Source organism: Pieris rapae, chromosome 5, assembly GCF_905147795.1.
Source record: "Pieris rapae chromosome 5, ilPieRapa1.1, whole genome shotgun sequence".
Lineage (NCBI taxonomy): Eukaryota > Metazoa > Arthropoda > Insecta > Lepidoptera > Pieridae > Pieris > Pieris rapae.
This window is the reverse complement of record NC_059513.1, coordinates 9604390-9628298: the sequence shown is the minus strand read 5'-3', so window position 1 is coordinate 9628298 and position 23909 is coordinate 9604390. Positions and strand designations below refer to the sequence as shown.

The following is a 23909-nucleotide window of genomic DNA, read 5'->3' as shown; positions in this document are numbered from 1 at the left end:
TCTACTGGAAGCAGTTCCACAATAATTTAGTGCGGTGCAGAAAGTGTAATTTTGTTAACAAACAAATAGCTTAGCTTCTAGGATATTGACTGAAATGTCACACACCAGAACTCAGACATTAAAAAATTATTATATGACGTTTTCGTAAAGCTTCCTGTCGAGATGTTTAATAAAATTAATACATACGATAATTCTAGAAAACTGAAAAATATTTCTATGATATGAGCTGTTATCAAATAATATCAGTTCTTATCTAAAAGATACGAAACGTGGAATACAGTGGCAGAAACTATTTCGATAACCCAACAAAGAACATTTAAAATCAGCTTCCGTTGTAGCTATTTAGACAACCTCGCCGTTTTAAAAATTCTGCTAACTGTACGGATCGGTAAATTAACTTAAAAAATGTTTTAGACTATAACTTACTTCATTCGTCAAACCCATTTGAACCAAACATATTGTTTGGTTCAGTGGGATATGTACACAAAATGGCGGAAGACAGAACCAAGGCCCTGACTGAACTCTTAACCTCGTTGAGAGAACTCGTGCGTTGGTAAGCTGCAGTGGTCAAGGACCTCGAAACATTAAGTTTTCGAAGTTGGGTGCATTTGTGATGGTGAAAGACCCATAAGGTGATTGTGATATCATACTCGGGGACAGTTTCATATACATCATACTCTATTCACGAAAAACTATCATCATATTTGACTATAGATACGTTAAAAAATATAACTATATATATATGTATTTAGCGATTTTTTTATGTAATAGGAGACAAAGGGGCAGAAGGCCCATCTGATGTTAAGTGACACCGCCGCCCATGGACAATCAATTGGTACGCTCTTTGCTTGAAGGATCCTAAGTCGAATTGGTTCGGAAATACTTCAGTGGGTAAATAAATATGATAAAAATAATTTGTAAATTGCACGGCGTTATATTTTACATATAAAGGCAATAAATAACGACGCAAGATGGAGGCAATTTCCAAAAAACCTTTACCGCACTCCATATATTTTCTCTGTATAAAGATAAAAAAGGCGCGACAACCTTTTCAGGTCTGTCAATTTAATAGGCAAATAGGTGATCAGCCTCCTGTGTTCAGGCATGGTGAGTGTCAGTACTCACTGTCGAATTTTTATATCTAAGACAAGCCATTCGAGCCAATGTTTAACGCGCACATAGACAGAAAAACCATTGGTGAACCTACTGTCTCATAGAAGATTCGCACGCTGACGCCGCTAGGCCAATACCACTCTTAATTATAAAGATTACATCCATACAATTTAAAAAGAATAACATTCGACACAATCATCGGTGGTATTTGTTTTATTTTTGGATTCTTTTGGACTTAAATTAACATTATCTTTTTATAATTTATTGCACTTATAAAAATAATATATTATAATCTTATCTAGCATCAAACAAATCAAAATTTTCATTATATCCTTTATACTTAATTTGATTAAAAATATCATTGTTATCGAAAAAATATTCCCTACGTCATACATACAAATAGTATTTACATATTCCCGTTACTGTATTTTAATGAATTTATTTAATTAAAACCTATGGATAATAATTAATATTGGATGCCACTATTGGCCGATCAATTTATTTATTTGCCTATGATATAATAAAAATCAGACGGAAATATTTCCGTTATACATTGTATATGGTTGCGGATATGACTAACCAAATCTTATTTATCTACAAATTGTAGAATATCATGACCTTTACCACAAGGTCTAATTAATTTGATAACCATACTGATATCACCTTGTTCCAGTAGCTATACAAAATGCAATTCTTTTGTCTGCCCGTCATATGTTATTCACCTTCACTAATGCAATCAGATCCAAATAAGTGATCGCAAAATTGTTTTTATATGTTGATTGTTGGTGGCGCAATATCATAGGCCTATTTCTGTCAACTCAACAATGTTTCTTTTACCTTAATATTACGGCAACAAAGTAAGTCACATCTGTATGTAGTTTTATACTTCATATTTATTAAGTTTTTTTCTGGAATAAGGCCGCCCTCTGCCCGCCTTCGTTTCGCTGGTTTTGTAATTGCAACGAAGAGTTAAATCAATAAATATTCTTCTTCTTTTCTCGCTGCTGTAGTACTCATTGGCTTCACATAGACTAATTCGATGATAATCTTAAATAGCTATGGTCGATAACTTAATATACTAATACTAACTTAAAACAAATGAGTGCGTGTACACACGTAGGAAGTGAAAAAATTTAATAACCCTATTTTCAAAATATGATCTACTATATCCAACTTTACAGAAATTGGTTAAATAGAGTTAAATAAGATAATGTTTAACAAAAGGCTTTTCTTATGACAGACATGTATACAAATAATACAATTATTTCATTTTACCTCTTACTTTTGCATCATTTAAATACTAGAATCGATACAGTTTACCCTGTAGTATATCCCTGTATCGGGTAATGTAAATTGCCAAAAGAAAGGGTGACAGATGATCTTCAGAGTTATGTTTGCTCTTTGTAAGTAATACAATGTAGAAGACTCCTTTTACCAACAACCTTCATTTAATAGCGACTGTAATCTAGTATCAGTTTTATAGTATGGCAAAATAAAGTCTTAAAAAAAACATATGTGCAATTCACACGTGGTAGAAGTGAAACCTTCAAAAACAAAGTTTTTATAATTAATCATATATAAATTAAACATTTTTCACTATCTAAATGTATTAAACTTTTCTTTTAAAACAGTATATTTTAATGATAAATTTTAATTTATAAGTTTAATATAAATGTTTAATTTGGCAAAAACTACAAGGAAAGTTTGAAATTCGATTAAATTAAAAAGCGGCAGCAAAAAGAGGCTGTACAATGCCTCCTATCTCATTTACTCCCACGTTAAATCTTATGCATTTATGATTCTGTCTCTTTTTACTGGCGGTTTTTCCGTTGCATCTGGTTTGAAATTACGATTCTAAAGAAGTTTTTCTATCTATCTCATTTACTCCCACGTTAAATCTTATGAATATATGTTTCTGTCTCTTTTTACTGTCGCTTTTTCCATTAGATCCGGTTTGAAATTACGACTCTAAAGAAGTTTCTCTATCTATCTCATTTACTCCCACGTTAAATCTTATGAATATATGTTTCTGTCTCTTTTTACTGTCGCTTTTTCCATTAGATCCGGTTTGAAATTACGACTCTAAAGAAGTTTCTCTATCTATCTCATTTACTCCCAAGTTAAATCTTATGAATATATGTTTCTGTCTCTTTTTACTGTCACTTTTTCCGTTGCATCCGATTTGAAATTACGACTCTAAAGAAGTTTCTCTATCTATCTCATTTACTCCCACGTTAAATCTTATAAATATATGTTTCTGTCTCTTTTTACTGTCGCTTTTTCCATTAGATCCGGTTTGAAATTACGACTCTAAAGAAGTTTTTCTATCTATCTCATTTACTCCCACGATAAATCTTATGAATATATGTTTCTGTCTCTTTTTACTGTCGCTTTTTCCGTTGCATCCGGTTTGAAATCACAACGATTCTAAAGAAGTTTCACTTCAAAAAATATATAGAGACTGGTTTATATAACTTACTAACCTAACTTAATCTGAAAAGCCGCTGCAGGGCCGGATTTAGGGCAGAACAACCGGGGCTTCAACCCCAGAGCATCCACAAAATTGGGGACCCCCATAATAGGGACTTCAATAAAAGCTTTAATTTACTAATTAACACTAGTAAACAATTTTTCTTTTAGATGTTTTTTACCTTTACAGTTATCAACAAAAACACGATTATATTTTCCTTACCTACCTCTAAATTAAAAGAAATCATTGATCTGTATTAATATTTTTATGTTTGTTTAGTACTATAAGAATATACCTACTTGGTTTCTCAATAAGTTATTGAATGAAAAACTCGACTAAAATTTGTTCATTAAAATGAAATAAATAAATTAGGAAAATTATTTTGGGCCTCCACTCCTTTGTTATACCGAGCCTGCACACCTCTAAATCCGGGCCTGATATGCTGTGTTACATGTGTTATCGAATTACTTGGTAAGCGGTTTTTTATTGTCAGTTGAGTGAACTGACAAAGGTTCTTCAATTTGTTTTTGCCTACAGTAGCTAGTTATATTTTTAATTATGTAATTCTTCAGTTTGTTTTTTATTTCGACTGTGTTTTTTTATCACCTTGTTGATTTAGGTTCACCTGTTATGACAGAATAATATTTTTGTAAATAAATAAATATGAATATTAATAATATTTAAACGGCAGTCAATATAGCATAGAATAGCAAAAAATATATAAATAAAAGTCGTGAATGGGTAATTGACATTACCGTAAAACTATATAAAAGCTCGAATCGGTAGCAATAAGAATGCTTTTTAAATAGTATATTTCATTACAAGTGCGGAAAGCCTGTCATTGCAACGAGTTCCGATAAATGTCTACCCGAGCCGAGGCGCAGCCGAAGGTGAGGGTTGACAGTCGGAACAAGTTGCAATGACGGTTCCGCACGTGTACTGAACGACTATTTTTAATACAGTTGCGAAAAAATTAAGCAATTTAATTAAACTATTTACTTTTTTTCTCTTCTATCTACGGAATAAATTCATTGCACGTAGATATGTTTCCGGTAAATTGTTCTCCGAAGCATTTTATGCAATTATACTGCGTTTGGGTGGTATTCATTCAAATAAAATATCGTCAAAATTACTCATTTTGTGCAACAAATAACTCAACTCGAAAGAACATTTTTGGAAAATGGCGCCATTCTGGGTAGGCAAAGGGAACTTGGCCCATACAGCCAATTCTTCAGTAGACTATTTTTATTGAAAGAAAACCAAATCTAACTCATTGAGTCCAATCATTAAATCTGATATTGAAACAAAAAGTAGCTTCTTTTTAAAATATTTGCATGAATCATAAAATCTTCTGTGATTTTTTTTAGTAAAAACTTCATGGTTAGTTTTTTCTTTTTAATATTTTTTTTATTGATATGAAATATAATAAACCTAACCTAACTTATTGAATCCAATTATTAGTAAACTTTTAAAAAATACGTATTTGCATATATTATAAAATTCTTTTTAATATTTTTTTCATTGATATGAAATGAAAAGAAACCTAACCGAACTTATTGAATCCAATTATTATAATATTTAGAAATCATATATCATAAAAACTTCTATGAATGTTTTTTAATAAAACCTTCGTGGTTGGTTTTTTCTTTTTAATACACATTGTTTTGACAGTTGGCAAAGAAAACGCACGAGTGCGGGAATGGCAAAGAAAAAGCACGAGTGTGTAATAGCTCACTTTCCGAACGCTATACCTCCCTGCAATATGCCACTTTTTGAGCAACTGTATTAAAAAAACATTTGTCTATGGATGGATCACCCAAAGACAATTTACTGAGGGTCACACTTGTTTGTAATAAAATACAACCTCAACCTTCGTGTTGCATATTAGGATTTACTCTTAATTGCCCAAATGTAAATGTGGGGTTTACCCCAAGGATTTAAATTAAGGTCTTGGGTAACCGCTTTTACAAGTGTGTCATGTTATGTTTGATTTAATTTTATGGTTTATATATAAATCGAGTTAAAATATAGCGTGATAAACCAAAATGGCTTAGATTTGAGGATGAGAACGCAACGCACTGTATTATAATAAATATCTTAATTTATGAAATATCACTTTTTACGCTTTTATATATCAAAAGCATTTATTCATATAGGTAAAATTATGTACACTTATGAACTTCTTAAAATAAATAAATATTAAATGCTTCTAATTTTACATTTACTGCTAGTTCTCAAATCAAGGGCGTAGAATGGAAGAGAAGAAGTGGCAATAAACTCCTCGCCACTCTTTATTGTTACACAATGTTTGTATGGAGCTGCAACCATTACACCATTACACATGACATGACATTGGATACTGTATGTGTATTTGTCATATATATAGTTTAATGGTAATATGATTATAAAGGAAGTCGTGTTTATAAAAGAACACAATATATAAGAGAAAAACAATCGGTGTATAGAAAAATCTAGGAACTAATTAATAGGCATGGTTTGTGTCCGGATACATAATTGTTTTAATTGTTTTATTGATTCATCTATTGTGTGTCACAATTATGCCTCCAATAAAAATCAAACCAATATTAAAATATCTTCGTATAAAAACATCTTATCGTCAATTAGTTCTATTAATATAAGTGTTGCATTAATAATTCTTTGATACTCACAACTTTTTAATGACATTACTTATAAAAAGAGAGAAATTAAACATTTATTTTTATCTACGAAGAATAAAATCACTACAACCATTGGACTGGGCTTTAGATTTCTGTATTGGTCCTTTTTATATTTTTTTCGTTTTTAACAGGCAAGTTCTGGTACAAATGTAAACCTGCTTCCTCGTGATACGTTTTACTTCAATGAGTGAGTATTAAATGCGGACATAGAAAGGAAAATTTGTGAAATACGTTCTTAGTTATGACCTCTCCCTTTGATCTCTCCTACTATTACATACAACCTGACTAACCTAAATTGAATACAAAGTAAGAACCTAAATTCAATAAGAGCTCAAATGTAATTTCTATCTTACTTTCTTCCACAAGTTTATAAAAATATCTTTATAAAGCAATCAATTTATCCAATTAAAAAAAGATTACACGCAAATATGTAATTGAATAGCAGGATTGGGGACAATACAAAATTCGGCCCTTGTGATTAAAATGGCGGCATTAATAATGTTGAAGAAGTCAAAAGCAACTTTCACCTTTTGGAACAAATGTATCACGTTGCATAAGTAAGGTCGCGAGAATTATATTATGTAAGTAATTACACCCAAAAGACCTTTTTAAACGCCTTTTCTGTAAACGACATCATGGAACACTACCTAATTTATCCCAGCTATCCATGGAATTATTTCTGTGAAAGCTAATCAACCTTCCTTCCTCCAGGGTCCTTAAGAAAGAGCACAGCATTGTTTAAAAAGTCTGTTATGGACTGCAAGTCTTCTAATATTTATTTATTCACACTTCGTTGCAAAGAAACACAAATAACACAATACATCAAAATTACAAGGGATGCAACGGGCGGCCTTATCCCTAACAAGCGATCTCTTCCAGGCAACCCTAGTAAGAAAAGAAAACGATAAATAAAAATGATGAGTGCAAGAAGGGCATAACCATAAATTATATAAACAAATATATTTATATTAATCTATAGAACCTTAATCTAGAGAAAATAAATGAAAAAAAAAAAAATAATTTATAACTAACTAAAACTAAAAAGCTAATCTTAAGGACTTAATTCAAGAATAGCTAATAGCGATGTAATACAAAAGAAGAGGAGATACAAGAATTATACAGGTCATTGTGTATTGTCAATAAAAATATTACCGATGTAGCCGGGGCGTATTTCGCGAGACGCGTAAAACGTCGTTCGTGAACTAATTTTTTGTAATAATTAATATTCTATATTAATTAATTTTAATAACACATAAAATATTTATAATAAAAATTCATTTTAGTAAAAATGTACGAGAATAAGTTCCTAGACACACTGGTAGGGGAGAGTAAACAATATAAAAAAAAAGATTCTATAGTTGGAGGTCATATTTCTCAGGGATGAGTACCACCGGAAGGCGATTCCATACTTCGCTAGTTCGTGAAAGAAAGTGCCGTGTGAAACCGACTGTGGAATACTTCCAGCCTTCAAGGCGATGCTGATGAAATTTTAATTGATATATTATTTCGTAATGTTGCAGCTGTGTATTAATGCATTTAAGGTTACATATTCAAAACAAACAGTGTAATATTTATGATATGAAAATGAAAAAGTTCCAATTATATTACATTATGTACAAATCTTTACATTTATATCTTAGTTTGCCTCCATTATGATGTACTTATTTCAAAGTGCTATGCAAATTAAAAACAATAACTAAATAAAATTATTTAATGTATTATTTGTTTATGTATTCCATCCTTGCGTCGACTATTATCCTTGCCGCATTTAGTCTTCATTTACTATTTATAATATTGACTCATGTATAAGTTTTCATCTGTTAAAAAAATTAATAATTTAAAGAAATGTAGGTAGCGAAACACTCTCATCGTTTTTAGCTGTTCCAGGCCACCCGGTTAATGGAGAAACAAAACAACATAGAGAGTAAAGCGTGTGAAATATATTTTATAGTTATCACTACCTTTAATATAGGTATATCTAAGACGATATGAATAAATGTTAGAAATAAATGTTCTTGGTGTGTATTCTAGCACTTACCCATGTTTATAGGCAACGATTTTTTAAAAATTATGACGCGTAATTGTTTTGTTGGATTTGGACTATTATTAATCATAAACATACTAACAATATCATAATATATATTACATCGAGCCATACTTGAAAATAATAATAAGGTTATTGCAGTGCCTTTTAACGTGGGCGAGGATGTAAATCACAAGTTAGAAAACAATTATAAATAACTTGATAAATAACAAAATAAGGTTAACACAATTCGATTTCTATTGATTCTTTATATCACTTTAAACGTAAGAACACTCATTAATTTTTACTAACATGTTAAATTTTTAATAATTATTTAAAATTTATATAAAAATACCTAGAAAAAATATCAACCTTTCTTCGTAAATGGATTTTCGTCATCATTCAACTGCCAGCAATTATAACGTAGCTTTTCACTCAGTGATGTCATAAATCCTGAACAATGATCAATTATAACGAACTACTATCAGGCAGCGTAAAAACCACATCCAGTCGACTCAATATAAAGGCTTACATCTTAAGACAACGCAACAATTTGTGTTCAGCTTCTCGCCTGGACGTTGCAAAGTGTTTATTTAATATTGGAACAAAAATGTACGCGGTAAGTACATTCAATTCTTAATTCAAAAATACTTTTCACGTTTTTTTTTTTAAATCACGCAAAGTTCTTTATGCGGATCTGAATGACGCATTGTTTTTTACGCAATATAATTAAATTGCAATTAAATATTTTAAGGAAATGAGCAAATTAACATAGATAATGCATTATTAAGTTTTTTGTTCCCAGAGGTTCATCTTATTGTTATGCTTATTGACCGTGACGTGGGGTCAGCGGTTGAGCGAGGCCGGTAGTTTTGGCACACGGAACACAGGCGGCTATGGCTTGTTGAAACCCGGTTATGGGAGCTATGGAGGTTATAATGGTTATTCGGGCTCTTCATACCCGGGTTACACGGGTTCAGGGTACTCGGGATCCGGATATCAAGGCGGCTATGCGGGAGTAGGAGGTAAGATACTTAGATAATTATGAACTGTATTTGATGACAATATTAGTTTAAATTACTTTATTAATACTACATTTCTTTCTATTTATCGAAAATTTATTTAGTCTAACGAGTATAGTTAAATGTATAATAAACATAAGTACTTCAGAAATTACTGTTAGCAATACTTAGACATTTTTTAACCTATCTTATTTCTTACTTATATCGAGAACATATCATATTGACTGTATACTATGAATACTTTAGTTTATAATACATAATAGCGAGTAATTTACTTCCCAAAAACTGATAATAGAACTCCATTCATACAAGGAACTCGAAAATGTCCAAAATCACTTCCTTTCGTGAACTGAACGTATTATGTCTTTATAATGATGTTAACACCATAAAACCTTGGTTTAACTTTAATGTAAACGAACGAGTATAACGCTTAAAATGCTTCTTGAATTAGTAAAATAATATTTAGTCGAGTCCTTTATTTTCTGTATGTGAGTAATAATGAATTACTAATTATTTGAACCATAAACTTAATAGATGTAAAAAGTTTAATGGAACAATTGTCATTATCATTTAAAATAAAGGCTAAAAATTGTAGAGTTGATAAATCTGGGCAGATTTTTAATTGTCCACCAAAATTTATATACCTATAAACAAAGAACCTTTTTTGGACCAAGATCTGTATGTCGACCCTAAATGTTGTTAAAAGTCACTGTCTAGGTTTTGATAATTATATTCTGAAAAATTGCCTTATTAACTCATCGTAATAACAGTAACACAATTAAATTTGATAATTTTATCAACTAGTTAAATCATTAATTAACAGTAAAAATAATATGGTAACAAATGAACTTTAACTTTGAACTTCGTTTTGAACACTATTGCGAAATATTTAACATTAAATTTATTAATTCGATTTTGGACCATTCAAGAAAAGAGCGTACCAATTTTTAAAGGGCCCGCAGCGCGTTCGCGAGCCCTCTTGCATGTGTCCATGGGTTCCTCGCTTAACATCAGATGAGCCTTCTGCCTTTTTGTATTCTATATTCAAAAAAATGTATTACATATTTAAGTGTTCATAGATTCCTCTATTTTTCTCACATGAACTACGTTTCCTTATTGATTCCTTTGTTTATACATTGATAAATTATTCCCATCGCGTCCAAACGCTTAAAAATGCACTGAGTCCAATAGACCTATTGTTTTCAATTTGTGTCCTTGAAATTTATTTACGAGGCGCCTTAAAATATGCAATTTATTCATGCTTTAAGTGTTTTTGTTCGTTGACTGTTACTACTTGACAGATAAAATTATTGGCACGAATATTTTGATGAGAGACCTACTTGCTTTAAGAAGACTTGAACTTCTTGTCCTAGGAGAGTAAAGATACAGTTTTAAAGTGTTTTTTTTTTGCAAACACGGGTATGAATATAATAATACTAGTTTTGTGTTCAGTTAAATGTTTTCTTAATTTTATTTAGTTTTGTTAGGCAAATTTAAAGGATCCGATTTGGTTCATAATTCTTGGAACAACATAAAAATACCATTTAGTTTTAAAAAATCATTCATTCTTAGATTATATAACAACTAAACATTCTGTTTTTCGCAAAATGCTAATACATTTTACATGTTACATTACAGGTTACAACCCTGGAAATGGAGGTTACAACACGGGCTATAATGGATACAACACTGGTTACAACGGCTACAACACCGGCTATAATGGATACAACACTGGTTACAACGGCTACAACACCGGCTATAACGGATATACCAATGGATACAACACCGGTTATAATGGTAACCCAGGTTACAACACTGGAATTACCGGAGGTAGGTTGATTAGACATTATTAAATATACTCACTGAAAATTTTTAATTTCAATGCAAATGCTCGTCCCCAAACAACGAATTTTAATATCTTTCCATGCATTTAAAAATTACAAAAAAAGAACGTTAATAATAATAAATAGGAGATGATAATTTAGGAATGGAAAGAATAAGAGATTCATATCCAAGGTACAGTGCAGTTGAGAACCTTTTTTTTGCGTTATGCATACATTCCGCGTCACGGTTGCCTCATTGCGAAGGGTTATGTGGGACTCGCTACTGTGCATGCCCACTAAAACCCCACGGCGCCACCAGCAATCGCCCGAGGTTGGACACGGTAACAGCGATTCCGGACACGAATGATGTGGAATGGACCTTGGCACAGCAAGGGCTTAAGGGTACAATGCTTGCACGGATTCCTTCTACAGTAGAGTGAAAAGTTCTAAGATATATTTAAAGCTCTCAATAGGGATCTTTCCTAGACCAACCTTAAAATATTATATCGCTCTAAAAGACACTAAGTTTAATGTCAAGTGCATTAATCACAGAATCAAGGATATACGAAGTAATAAGTATATATCGTAGATATGATATCCAGTGTTGTTACGCGATACTAACCAATCCATAATCCTTCACAACAGCGCACGTGCCTGTTATAGATGGAAAATTCGTATAAATGTTCGGGAAACCTCATAATAACAGGAAGTTTCAATCATACATAATAACAATAGTATAACAACATAATAGTGATTATTATGGGGACAAACGTAATTTACGAGATGTGTAAGCAAATATTCTTATGATAATTACGAAAAATCAAAATGACAAAGGAACGCGGATAATGGTCATCTTAAGATAAGATATCGCTACAATAAAAGTTTATAAAAACGATTATGACGTTATTGTACCAATTATGGGACGAAACAAGACCTTGGTTCATTTTATCATTGGGAATAACAATGTTATAAGGTATCTTCTATAAACAATTTTTATATTTATAGTTTTTTTCTCACGAGTTCGAACGTGCCAATTCGTGGGAAAACACATATTCAGATTAAAATATATTGTGACTCAAGAATTCAAAAATAAATAGGTATTAAGTTGTTCATTCAGCATACATTTTGACTATGTTGCATGTTATTCAACATATAAGGCGACGGTAAAATTTTGATTTTTGTAAATAAATTCAAATAGCTTTCAAAAAGCGACACAAAAATGGATGAATAATTATTTGTAAAAGAAGTTAACTTTTCATTAGTGTTTTCTTTTCACCCGTTCCATGAACATGACTGAACGCAACGTAAGCTTAGGTTTTATTCAGTTATAATAATTCAGTGGCGCTGGATATAATAAATATAATAGTAATAACCTCTATATGAAATGCCGCAAATTACAGCAATTTGGCTAAAGCCACACAAGATGCGGTAACCGTGTGGCAATATATCTTACGCCTTCTCGCGTCATCTCGCAGGTCACAAGTCGAGCGCGCTTGCGATGCTACGCCGCCACGCCCGTGTGGCCATCCTATAGCTCGAAATAATTGCGGTGCGGCGCCGCACCATTCCTTTACCACATCGTGTGGCTGCGCTCTTTCTTTGATCATTTTTTATAGACAAACATCGCCTGTTTGAAACATTTCAATTTTTCGTCAAGTAGGTGCCTAGGTACGCCGTTTTATAATATATAATTTTTACAGGATACCGGCCCAACCGACCCGGATATGAATACAGCAGACCCGGTTATCAAAGCGGCGTAGGATACCAGAACTTCAATCAGGCTGGGTACCAAGCCGGATATAAAACTGGGTACGACAGACTCTATGCAAGAAATAGTGGCAATTACTTTGGCGGATATGCCGATGGTTATGACAATGTAAGGTTGAGTAGGAAAGCCGAAGAAAAGAAAGAAATTGCAGCTTAGTTTTAAGTAAACTTTTTGTAAATATATATTTTATTGGTACTTGTATTTTGAATTCTAGATTCTACATTTAAAAATTCATTCTCAAATATAACTTAGGGCACAGTACTGTATAAAAATAATTGAAGGTAAATAAAACACTGAAAACATATTTAATATAAAATTCATAGATTTAACTATTTATTGATAAATAATAATTATTATTTAAAATAACACATATAAAAAATATTAAACTTTAAATCCTGACAAGTGATTAGGATACATTCATTATTACACCTTTGCTTTAAATACACAATCACTGGCATCTAATACATTTCTGCGATCCTGGTACATTGTAAAACAAATGTGGAAAATCATTTTCGCCTTAGCCGCTGAACCAATCAGAAGTCATGGAATTAAAGAAGGACGCAGCACCAGATCGCGCGTTCGCAAAATTAATTGGCAACGAGCTGGTCATCAAGTCGGACAGCTCCGAGCGAGATTTATTCGGGCTAGACGACTGTAGTTTCTTTTTCGCCTGTGAAAAGAAAATATTTCTTCATACACTAACATTTTGTTGAATAACAATTTCATTTATTCGGACACACCATGCAAAATTAATAACAAACACACAAGCTGTTATAAAACTAGCGTATTTTTAGAGGTACGAAAAGAATGTAAAATCGATGGAAGAAAAAGATATTTCTGCTTTAGAAATCGGTGACGAAGTCATCTGCGCGAGAGTACTTCCAATAGCCTATTTTCCTTTTCTCTAGATAAAGACAATCTCGTAACAATACAAAAGATACATCATTACCATTAATTGTATAAGTGTAACCTGTTGTGGATGCATCCAATGTGTTTGTATTGTGTTTTATTTTTGACTTTGTTTTTATTATAAGGATGTATCTGTCTGGTTTCCCAATAAATAAATAAATAAATAAATAATTAAATTACAGTTTTCAAACGAAAAGCTCAAAAAAGGCTTCCTTACGACGCCAACCATATTTACAAATATGTTTATAAAAAGCAAATGTGTTTCTATAAGTATCGCAAATGCTACCAGCATCAACGGTTCACTGCCACAGGGACAAAACTTTTTAAATGTTCTATTTATAATTTTTAATTATTATTATAACTATGTATATACATATAATTGCCATTCAAATCGTTTCAGTAGTTTTTACTTGATATGAATCCACTGCGATCATTTTTGCCGCCCTAAAGCCCCAAAAAAGACTATTGCGGTCTAGAGACATTTAAAAAATACCCTAATTATTAATGATACAATATCACAAGTTAATCACACACTCATCATACCAAAATTAATCAGGAGTGACGTAATCCTGTTTATAGAAAGAAAAATATTAACTCGCACTTAAGAAATGTTTACATAGCATGAAGAGAATTAATTTTCTATACCGAAAAATCGTTATCATGGTAACAAAGATTTTGAAAATGGAGTTTATCAGTTACCATGGCAACAAAGATTTAAAAAAGGAGTGTTATCAGTTACCATTGTAACAAAGATTTTAAAAATGGAATTTAAATGGAGTTTATCAGTTACCATAGTAACACAGATTACAAAACAAAGAATTTTATCAGTTTGAACTGTATTACGAAATCTGTGATACATATCTATGTATCACATGTGATAAATATCACATATGATTAAAAATAATTATCTAATTATTTTTAAGATCTGGCCTTCAATTTTTCTTATTTTTGTGTATATTTAACTATAATATGTATTAACTTACCGGTTTGTCCTGTTTCTTGTGAGGCGTGGCGGGCGTGGCCACAGGCAGTATTGAGAACCAATGTGTATCAACAGAGGCAAGTATGTTTGGGGCCTTATCACCCGTACCACCAGATGATACAGGTTTCGTACCAATGATTCCTGTTAGCTGACCATGGTGAAGGATCAGACTGCCGAGTAGGGTCTGCAAAAGTTCAGAACAAATTTATTTAAATACTAATTATTAAAAATAAATAAAAAGATTTTACTTATCTTTTATTTGCGTGAGGCGCATTTAATGACAATTTTTAACACAATCTAATCTAAACAAGTGGTCACTTCAAAAGTAATTTTAAACGCGTTTAAAGTGACTTTTGAAAATGATATCTTTTCAGCAAAAGAACACATATGAATCAGATTAAATATATTAATAATTTTTAGATTATTATATAATTAACCTACCTGCACCCTTTGCACGGACCGCTTCAAGTTCATTTGTATGTATGGATAGAAAACATCATAATCAAATGGATCAATTTTCTGCCTCAGAAATTCACAAATCTCCTGCGAAAGCTCCATATATTTCTTATTCTCCCGAGGAACCAATAGTAAGGTCAAATGCCGAACATCCATCAACAGTTGAAGCGCACACCTCTGATTTATATCAGTCTCTTTCTCTCTTATAACCGCATTGTAGTGCGCGAAAGAGATGGACGTAATACTGTCTATAAAGGACGTGTGGACTTCTACGGGAAGCGTATGAGGTATGACGTCATCGAGGAGTCTGCTTATGGAGTATAAATATTCTTGTAGTTTTAGAGAAGGCCCGGCTGGTACTTTTATTGTAGATTCTATGGATGTACCCTCATCATCTTTTTCTTCTATTTTAATTACGTCCCATTGCTGAAATTATTTAAAAATTAGGGTTGCCATACAAAAAAAAAATATTAACTCGATTTTAAAGGTTTAATATCTAGTTATTTTTAATGGAAAAAATTTACGCTTAATTGTTATTGCGTAATTCATATTAAGTAAATAGTTGTATTTTATTTTAACGGATTTAATTTTGTATTTGCTATTTGTGTTTTTATAACCAAAACATACTTGAATATTAGGTAGGTGACATTCTGTGCCTGGCAGACGTATCGCTGTGTCTATAAGGCTTTTATTATTAAAAAGGCCGGCAACGTACTCGCGAGCTCAACTCTGGGATTTGATTGTCCATGTGCGGCGGTACGACTTAACATAAGGTTAGCTTCCCACAGGGGGTAAACCCTGTTCTATAAATAAAGAGATGTTTGCAGTGTTAATTGTCAACCCTTTTTTGTTACAAACCCCCCCCCCACTAAAACCCAACGGCTCCATCTGCTACGAACGCAGGGTAACAGTTTCTCTTACCCAATCCAATTCTGAGGTTACAATCATAAATCCCCAGTTTTGGGACGAGACAAAAAGGCCTTACCATCATCAGATAATCGATATTCTCCTCCATAGTAAAACCTTGAGGGAGACCATTGGTTAAATCCTTCACTTTTTCCACCACTATATCCAGCCATTTCCCCCAACAGTGCAAACAATTTTCTTTCAAAACTTCACCCAATCTGGCCCAACGTTTGCTCAGTGCCTCGTCCACTATCAAACTGCTCTCGGGGATATAGCACCTTCGCACGTTGGGAATAAGTATGGGAATCGCTTGAATAAATCGTGCCGTGTATATGGCAGTTGTTTTCCTTTGTAATTCAGTGGACTGAAGTGTTGACTCTTCGAAACATGCTTTGATGTACGCTAAAATACTAAAAAACATATAAATATTTTTTTTTGCTACGTTCCTAAACTTTATCCACGTTCATGAGGTCGGTAAATTTTGACTTGTCTCTTTAGTCCTTGATTTGGTCTGGAATCGAATCCCAGTATCCCAGAGTGGGCGTCTTCCCTGAGAGATGCGACACTCCAAAGTTAGAGTATACTTCTCCTCCAAAGGCCAGATCCCACTAAACAAAATTTAGGCGTCCCGTAGTCTCGTTTGCCCCCCTATTACATTACATGCAAAGTGTATGACGAAGCCCGAAGGACAGATATGTCTATTTCTTTAACTGCATTTTGATTGTGAACAACTATAATTACTTTAGTAAATTGTCAAGTAACAAACGACAGACTAATTGTCAGTCATTCAGTTGTCATTTTTGAAATGTCTAAAACTATAATTTTAACTCGGTCTTTACTGTCGGCCCTTTCCTTTTTTTAAATAAAGTTAATTCGTTGCAAAGATAATATTTAAATAAAAAAAAAACCTCACCTTTCAACATACTTATCAGCCACATCACACAAATACAATTCAATATCACTGGTATCCGTATACATCTGTTCCAATCTCTCTTCCTCGTCATATAATGATATCGGTATATCTCTTTTCTTCTCCAAGTACAAGTAATCTTTTAAGTCGTCTAACAGTTTCTGCAATTCATCTTCAAGGCCTTTGCACAACTTCTCCATATTTGGTGTAAATCCACGGTCTTGGCGTGACATTCCTGGAAATAACCAAAATAATACCATCAACTAAAAAGTATTTTATAAGTAAAAATAAAAAAAAAATTACTGTTTTCTAGAACGTCACACACGTAGTTAGAACTGTCAAACTATGTAAAGGTTGACATTTTTGACAGCACCGCAAGACGCCGTATCTGCAATGTCGAGAAATTTAACGCGAACACCAATATATACGTCAAACTTCCTAAATTTGACAGTTCAAACTTGGCCGAAGTACGGCCATATTAAGTTTAGCTTCTGTTAATGAGTACCCTCATAAAACCTAAAATTTGCGTCTACCTTTCATAAGTGAATTCATAACGGAAACCACTTCGCTTCTAGATTCAATGATAGTGTCTCCAATGAGGTCCTTCCATATAAACCAGTTTATATTTGACTCCTTTTCTATTTCGCTCTCTGATGATACCTAAAAATAAATGTTATACTTTAAGTAAAAAAAAATAATTATTCTACCAGGAATTTCACCTATTACTTGGCGTTTTTCTCACATAAGTTTGTTTCAATAAAATTTAAAATGAATATACTAACATATATAAAGAAATGCTTTGTAAAAATTTTAAAGAGGTGTATAATGCAGGTGAAGAAAATATTGGGAAACCACCCTCAAGTGTAAGAAAAAATTAAATAGAGAAAAATTTATGAATTCGTATCTGTGTGTATAAATATGGCAGGAGGCTCACCTGATTTTAAGTGATACCGCCGCCCATGGACACTCTTAATGCCAGACGGCTTGCAAGAGCGTTGCCGGCCTTTTAAGAATTGGTACGCTCTTATAAATTATATAAAAAAAACTATTTCTAATAATTGTTTTTATCTAGTAAATAAATAAAACCTAAATACCTTAGTTAAATCAATAAGTAATTGCGTCTTAAATGCGTCATATATTTTCTGCCAACGTGCGTCGACAATTAACTTGACTCTCGCAGTAAGAAGAGGCTGGAAATGGCTCACCCAAATATGAGCCGCTGGTATTTTTAACTTTTCACAAATCATATTCCAATTTTGAGGTGTTTCTAGAAATATGACAATTGTTAATATTATTTATGTAATAGGATTGTATAGTGTTACATAGTAATGCATATAATTGCAGAATTAGATTTTTTCTGTTGAATAATGTGCTTTAAAAAAAAATTGATTTAAGCACATAATTTAACTTTCAAACTTATCAATTATATTAGGACATGCCCAATCTATCAAGGGAAAAAAAATAAACGACTACAAAATAAATATAAAAAAAATAACTAAAACATAAAAAAAAATCTGCGATATATATGAAATTGGTGTCACTACCGTCGTCCGATATTATTACTTAATATTTAAACAAAGTTAGGGCGCACGTCCGGGGCATGCGCCGATCGGAAAGCAACTCAAGTACTCCACGACCGATTCTACGCACTAGCACTACTGACAAATTGACTTTGACAATTGACACATTGCCATTTTACAACCTGTAAGATATCTATGATATTGCGTGGTGTAACCATTCCAACAAAATATAATATATTTTTATATTGTGAGTAAATTTATCTCTTTACTCCCAATATAAAAATATATGTGCAAAGCCAGTTGTAATTATGGGACCCTCCAGAACCTCTTACCAATTTTAAAAGCTTCCTCTCGAATCTCATGCAATACTTTGACACGACTGATATGTTGTAAAAGTGTTGTCACGTGTTCATTAATATAGCTTTGTAAGGAGGTACTCCATTTTTGTACGCTGTGGGTTATTTCTTCGCTCGTAAGTGCCTCTACCGATTTTACTGTTAACCTATAAAAATTTAAAATTAGTATTCTTATATATAGTCAGTATTAAGTTATTTTGTTAGTGGAACTTACTTTATACATTCATGCACTTATAGTTACAGTTTCGTCACTTTCTTTAAAACTGTCTATACTGAGATGAAAAGAGACAGGTATTTTGTTAAAATATTGTTCAGTTTATATAAGAAAAAAAAGCAACATTTCTCTGCTGTTAAATAAACCGATTTTTAAAAATGTAAGTTTACTGATGAACACCTCAGCATTTATTTTAATCGAAGCAGTAATCAATTTAATATTTTCAATTCATTAGTTTGAAATTATCTGCGTGCAGGTAGTTGACATATTTGACTTACCTATAATTAGATATTGCAGATGGCAACATTTTCAATGCATTGATATCACTGAATTGGACTAAACTTAATAAAGGCACTGAGTCTGCTCTATACAATTCTTTTAACCTTTCTAAAACAAGGCCTCCATTGTCCTCTGTAATATTAAAAAAAAAACATAAACATACAAGAAAATGTATGCTTTGTGCTAATAATAATAAAAAAATATACAAAATGAAACTAAAACTAATAATAGCATATGGAAAAAATATATTCATAAATTAAACTTGTATGTTTGTCGGAATTGGCCCAAACATCAGAAGTTAAGACTGTGGTCTATGCACCTCGACGCATCCAAAGACAATGCGTGCGGATACTTTTTTTTTTTTGTGACTGGAATCTCGCTGTTTGCCTTGAGGGCCATGTAGTATAAAAATATGATGTTCAACAAAGGTTTAGAAACAGCTTGAAGAATCTTGAGATTGCATTTTCAAATCTTGGCTGTGCAGAAATGGACTTTAATATGATGAAGGAAAAAATTATGGGTCAGACGCCTTAGATCCTTATTAAGAAAAACAATATATACACAGATCTAAAACCTAAACAAGAAGAGTATTTTTATACTTACCAACAAAACAGGCATAAATCAGTTCCACAGTCTTCATAACAATCTTCACTCCGTCAACAATTTTCCTTTTAATTTGAGCTTTGACATCACCCTCTAATATTTTATGAAGATCAAATTGTAATGTTGATTTGAGACTGTTATTACTATGCAAGTTAATTAATGTATTTAATAAATCCACCATTGGTTTTGAATCTAACAGGTAGAGCCCGAGAAGACATGAGCAGGCAATCTGTAATTGTGATTATTAAGAGTTACTTTTGAGCATATCAACAAATACTACAACACATTGCTGCACAAACAGCAATCTATTTTTATCTAATAAGATATGGTATAATTAGTAGAACAAGTCATTGTATATTCCGTAGTTTATAAGGTTGTCCGTAGTGAGATTTTTTTTATTAACCTGATTTGCTGTCAGAAATATTTTGGAAAGCACCAGAGATAAACAAAATTAAAAGTAATTTAAAAAAGTTAACAGATTTCAAAACCTGTCTACATATCTAACCTTGGCAATTACCAGCCTTGGCTTAATAAAAGCATAGACATTCAAAAACTACTGAACCAATTTTGATAAGCTTCAACTATTTCAATACAGAAGACAAACATAGTTACAAAATTTACATACACATCCTTGAAGGCCTAAACAGCTTAAAATGCTTCCATATTAACCAATTACAATACTATAACAGGCCGAATCTCCTTTTTTGAAGTCGGTTAAAAAAAGCAAGACAACACTGTCTACTAGTTATTAACAAGATACACACCTCAACACTAATATCAACATCTTGCAATCTTTGCCCACACATATCTATGATGGTTTGACTTAGGTTACCAATTGAATTCCACTGTTGGTGTGCAAGTCGCTGTAATGACTGCATTGTGGTACCATTGCTGCTGCCAATTTGAAGTGGTAAGCCTAAAACACATTTCAAATTTTATGTATAAGTTTAAATGTAAAAACAAGTATTTGGAGAAGACATGTTTTACTACAATTGAAACAACTCTCTCTCTCTTTCTATTTATTGCTTATAATTATTTTATTAGCATAATAAATATATAAGTAATTTTTATTATAAATTAACTTAGTAATTATACAACTTATTATAAAGTTCTGGTTTACAAACCATAAAATATTTATGTTAAATAAGTGATTTATTTTTCTTACCAGTATTAATGTGTCTAGCCATAATAAATAGTTGGGCAGCTTGTACAAAATTATTATTGTTAATGCATTTCCATATTTTTTCTGGTATTTCCATTAATAATTTTATTTGTACAGATATCTGGTGAACTGGATCAACATTTTCCTGAAGACTATTAAAAGTAATATTAAAAAAGTGCATTCTGATTTTAAAGTTATAAATGTAAATTAGGTGATAACTTTTGACATACTTAAATGTACAGAAGTTACCTACATTGGTATATTATATTGTTTTAAAAATATATAATTTTGAGTGAGTTCAACAGAAATTTTTTGACACATACATTAATTACTAACTCAAAAGATTTATCACTAATAATTTATTATGTAAAATTTAATTTAGTCATAGCTAACAGTTAATCTGTATAGAAAACATGTATAGCCATGGGATCCCTAGGCAGTTGTAAAACAAGGTTATTAAAAAACTTACGAATAGCTTGGAGGTGGACATGGTTGAATTTTAAAACCAATCAAATTGGTATCATGTAGGTTCTTGCAAATACCCATCATATCACTTAAATGAGTTATTGTGCTAGCTGTGGTTGATCTCATGTCTTCTATAGTGTCTGCGGCATGTATTAAATCTCTGTACCTCTCACTGTAAGTTAATAAAAATTAGGTAAGGAAACCGGTCTCCTACAGTACATTTACAAAATATAATATCAGAAACTTAAAAAGTTTACATTTCTTATACATACCCCACCATAGCTCTAAGTTCTTCCCTCTTTCGTTCAACCTCATATTGGAGTTTCTTTTGCACTTGATCTATTTCAGCAATAGAATGTGTTTGAAACAATTGATCTGGAACCACTTCTAGCAAATTACTATGAGCCATTTCTAACCACCACAAATTGTATAATTGTTTGCAGTCTAGTCTAATTTATATTTCCCTGACTAAACCATTCAGAGTTAACACGTAGTGTTTACATAAGTTTTAATAGGTTTACTTTTTTATATAATATAACATACTCTTTTAGACTTAAGTTTACACTTTACTTAGTGATGCCAACTCCTACAAGATGTTCCCCCTAGAACAAACTTCAAATACCCCTAAATGTCGATCGAAAAACGCCAAAGTTTTGATGTGAAAAATCTGTAGCTGCACGTAAAACCGATTTCTGGCGTGGCGACGCGTCACCACTATATGATGGTCTATACTCTATATGCATGTCGAATGCGCCATACGCAATGTTTATTAGATCAATCAATTCAAATCAAAATTCATTTATTCAAGTTAGATGCGTCTTAGGGCATGCTTATGAATGTCAAAAACATTTCAACAATTTTTCACAAAATTCGCGAAAGAGCAACACTACGCCATCCGTTCGCAAAACTACCAGGAGGCTAGCTGTTCTGGGAAGAACGGGCAAGAAACTCAGCAAGTTTTACCCTCCCTCTACATTACAATTATTCAAAGGAAAATTTTATAAACCAAAACGTCATTAAAGTTACAAAAGTAAAAAAAAATAATATCTGTTCTGTGATTTACCACATTCACCATTACATACATATTCACAACACTTCCAAGATAACAAAACAAAAAGATATCTTGATAATGTTATGTCCAATACTTTTTTAACATATTTCAGTTACCATCGATCATTATCACAGTAATACCGACCTTAGAGGCAATATCGAATATAACTATTACAGAAGTCACTGATTAAACGAATTTAGTAGTCACGATTTGAAATAAATTCGATGTTTTTTTAATTTAATTAAAATAAATGTTTATTCAATGAATAATCATCGTTATCTGGAAAAAAATCATAATATTTTATTTTATCATTATGACATTTAGTTCCAATCACAATCTGTTAATTTCTGCATATTACTTTAACAAATAGTAAAAAAAGCTGTTGCAATTATTTGAATACATTTTACATATTTATAGTAGGTATATGATAAATAATCAACGACAGAATAACATTAATGACAATAACAATGAGATGAAACGAGTCTTATTTTTTATTTCTTAACTTTTATTTCTTCGAATTCAGTTATTCTTATCTTTTTCGCCAATTTCTTGAGTACCCCTGGACATCTTGTTTCCCCCTAAATTTGAGGGGAAGTTGGCATCATTGCACGTACTTATAAACATCATCATCATACGGACAGTGACATTTTAATGGTCAGTGACATTTGACTCATGTCAATTGTCACGTTTAGCTTTCAAATGTGTATCAAACCCACAGATCAAATAGAGACACTAACGTATTATTATACATACATATTACCTCGTTTAATTATTTATTGCCTTGGGATACATTTTTTGTTTTTTTTTTTTAAATTTCAAACATAATTTCATAACCAAAAACTGAAAAATTGCGTATGAATGTACACTTCTTTTATAGCTATTTATTTACATTTACGGAGTTTTAATACTGTATGTAGGATGAGTTTTTTTCTATAATCTGTGAAATGTACACTATACAAAATAGAGATAAGACTTTTATATATACATTTATTATGGGTATGCCGTATCGTAGCTTCGGATTGATATGTATTACCAAAAAGGATTTGATAGACAATTTAAATTATGTAGAACCAACTAATAATTGTCATATTAAAAACAGATTACCCTTATATTTGAAGTACTGAAGAGAATTTTGGAAATTACTATCCTCTGGGATATTCACAAATCTCTGTTGTAAATTGATAAACAGTCCTACTCAT

At 31.9% G+C, this 23909-nt stretch overlaps 2 protein-coding genes and 1 long non-coding RNA gene across 4 annotated transcripts; 2 read left to right on the top strand and 1 right to left on the bottom strand.

Annotated features, from left to right (window-relative positions):
* The first annotated feature begins 277 nt into the window (after positions 1-277).
* LOC111003588 lies at positions 278-7831 on the top strand. Its single transcript, XR_006750224.1, has 2 exons — positions 278-632; positions 7640-7831. It is a non-coding gene; the product is annotated as an uncharacterized LOC111003588 (long non-coding RNA).
* A 943-nt stretch (positions 7832-8774) lies between these two features.
* LOC111003610 (prisilkin-39) lies at positions 8775-13092 on the top strand. The gene is made up of 4 exons (XM_022274216.2): positions 8775-8903; positions 9090-9309; positions 10945-11136; positions 12830-13092. The coding sequence occupies exons 1-4, from the start codon at positions 8895-8897 to the stop codon at positions 13051-13053; spliced, it is 645 nt and encodes a 214-aa protein (XP_022129908.2). The 5' UTR covers positions 8775-8894; the 3' UTR covers positions 13054-13092.
* Positions 13093-13199: 107 nt separating this feature from the next.
* Positions 13200-22355, bottom strand: LOC111003531 (conserved oligomeric Golgi complex subunit 1). 2 transcript variants are annotated; one of them, XM_022274108.2, is made up of 14 exons: positions 21932-22354; positions 21664-21831; positions 21198-21346; positions 20797-20948; positions 20033-20261; positions 19429-19561; positions 18913-19082; positions 18155-18327; positions 17594-17720; positions 17064-17295; positions 16230-16560; positions 15230-15670; positions 14790-14972; positions 13200-13567 (listed from the first exon to the last, which is right to left on the bottom strand). In XM_022274108.2, exons 1-14 carry the CDS (start codon positions 22066-22068, stop codon positions 13415-13417), a joined length of 2778 nt encoding a protein of 925 aa, XP_022129800.1. In that variant the 5' UTR covers positions 22069-22354; the 3' UTR covers positions 13200-13414. The 2 variants fall into 2 exon arrangements, with proteins under 2 accessions (XP_022129800.1, XP_045484227.1); XM_045628271.1 differs by lacking the exon at positions 13200-13567 and adding an exon at positions 14193-14375 and having other exon boundaries at positions 21932-22355.
* Positions 22356-23909: the final 1554 nt, after the last annotated feature.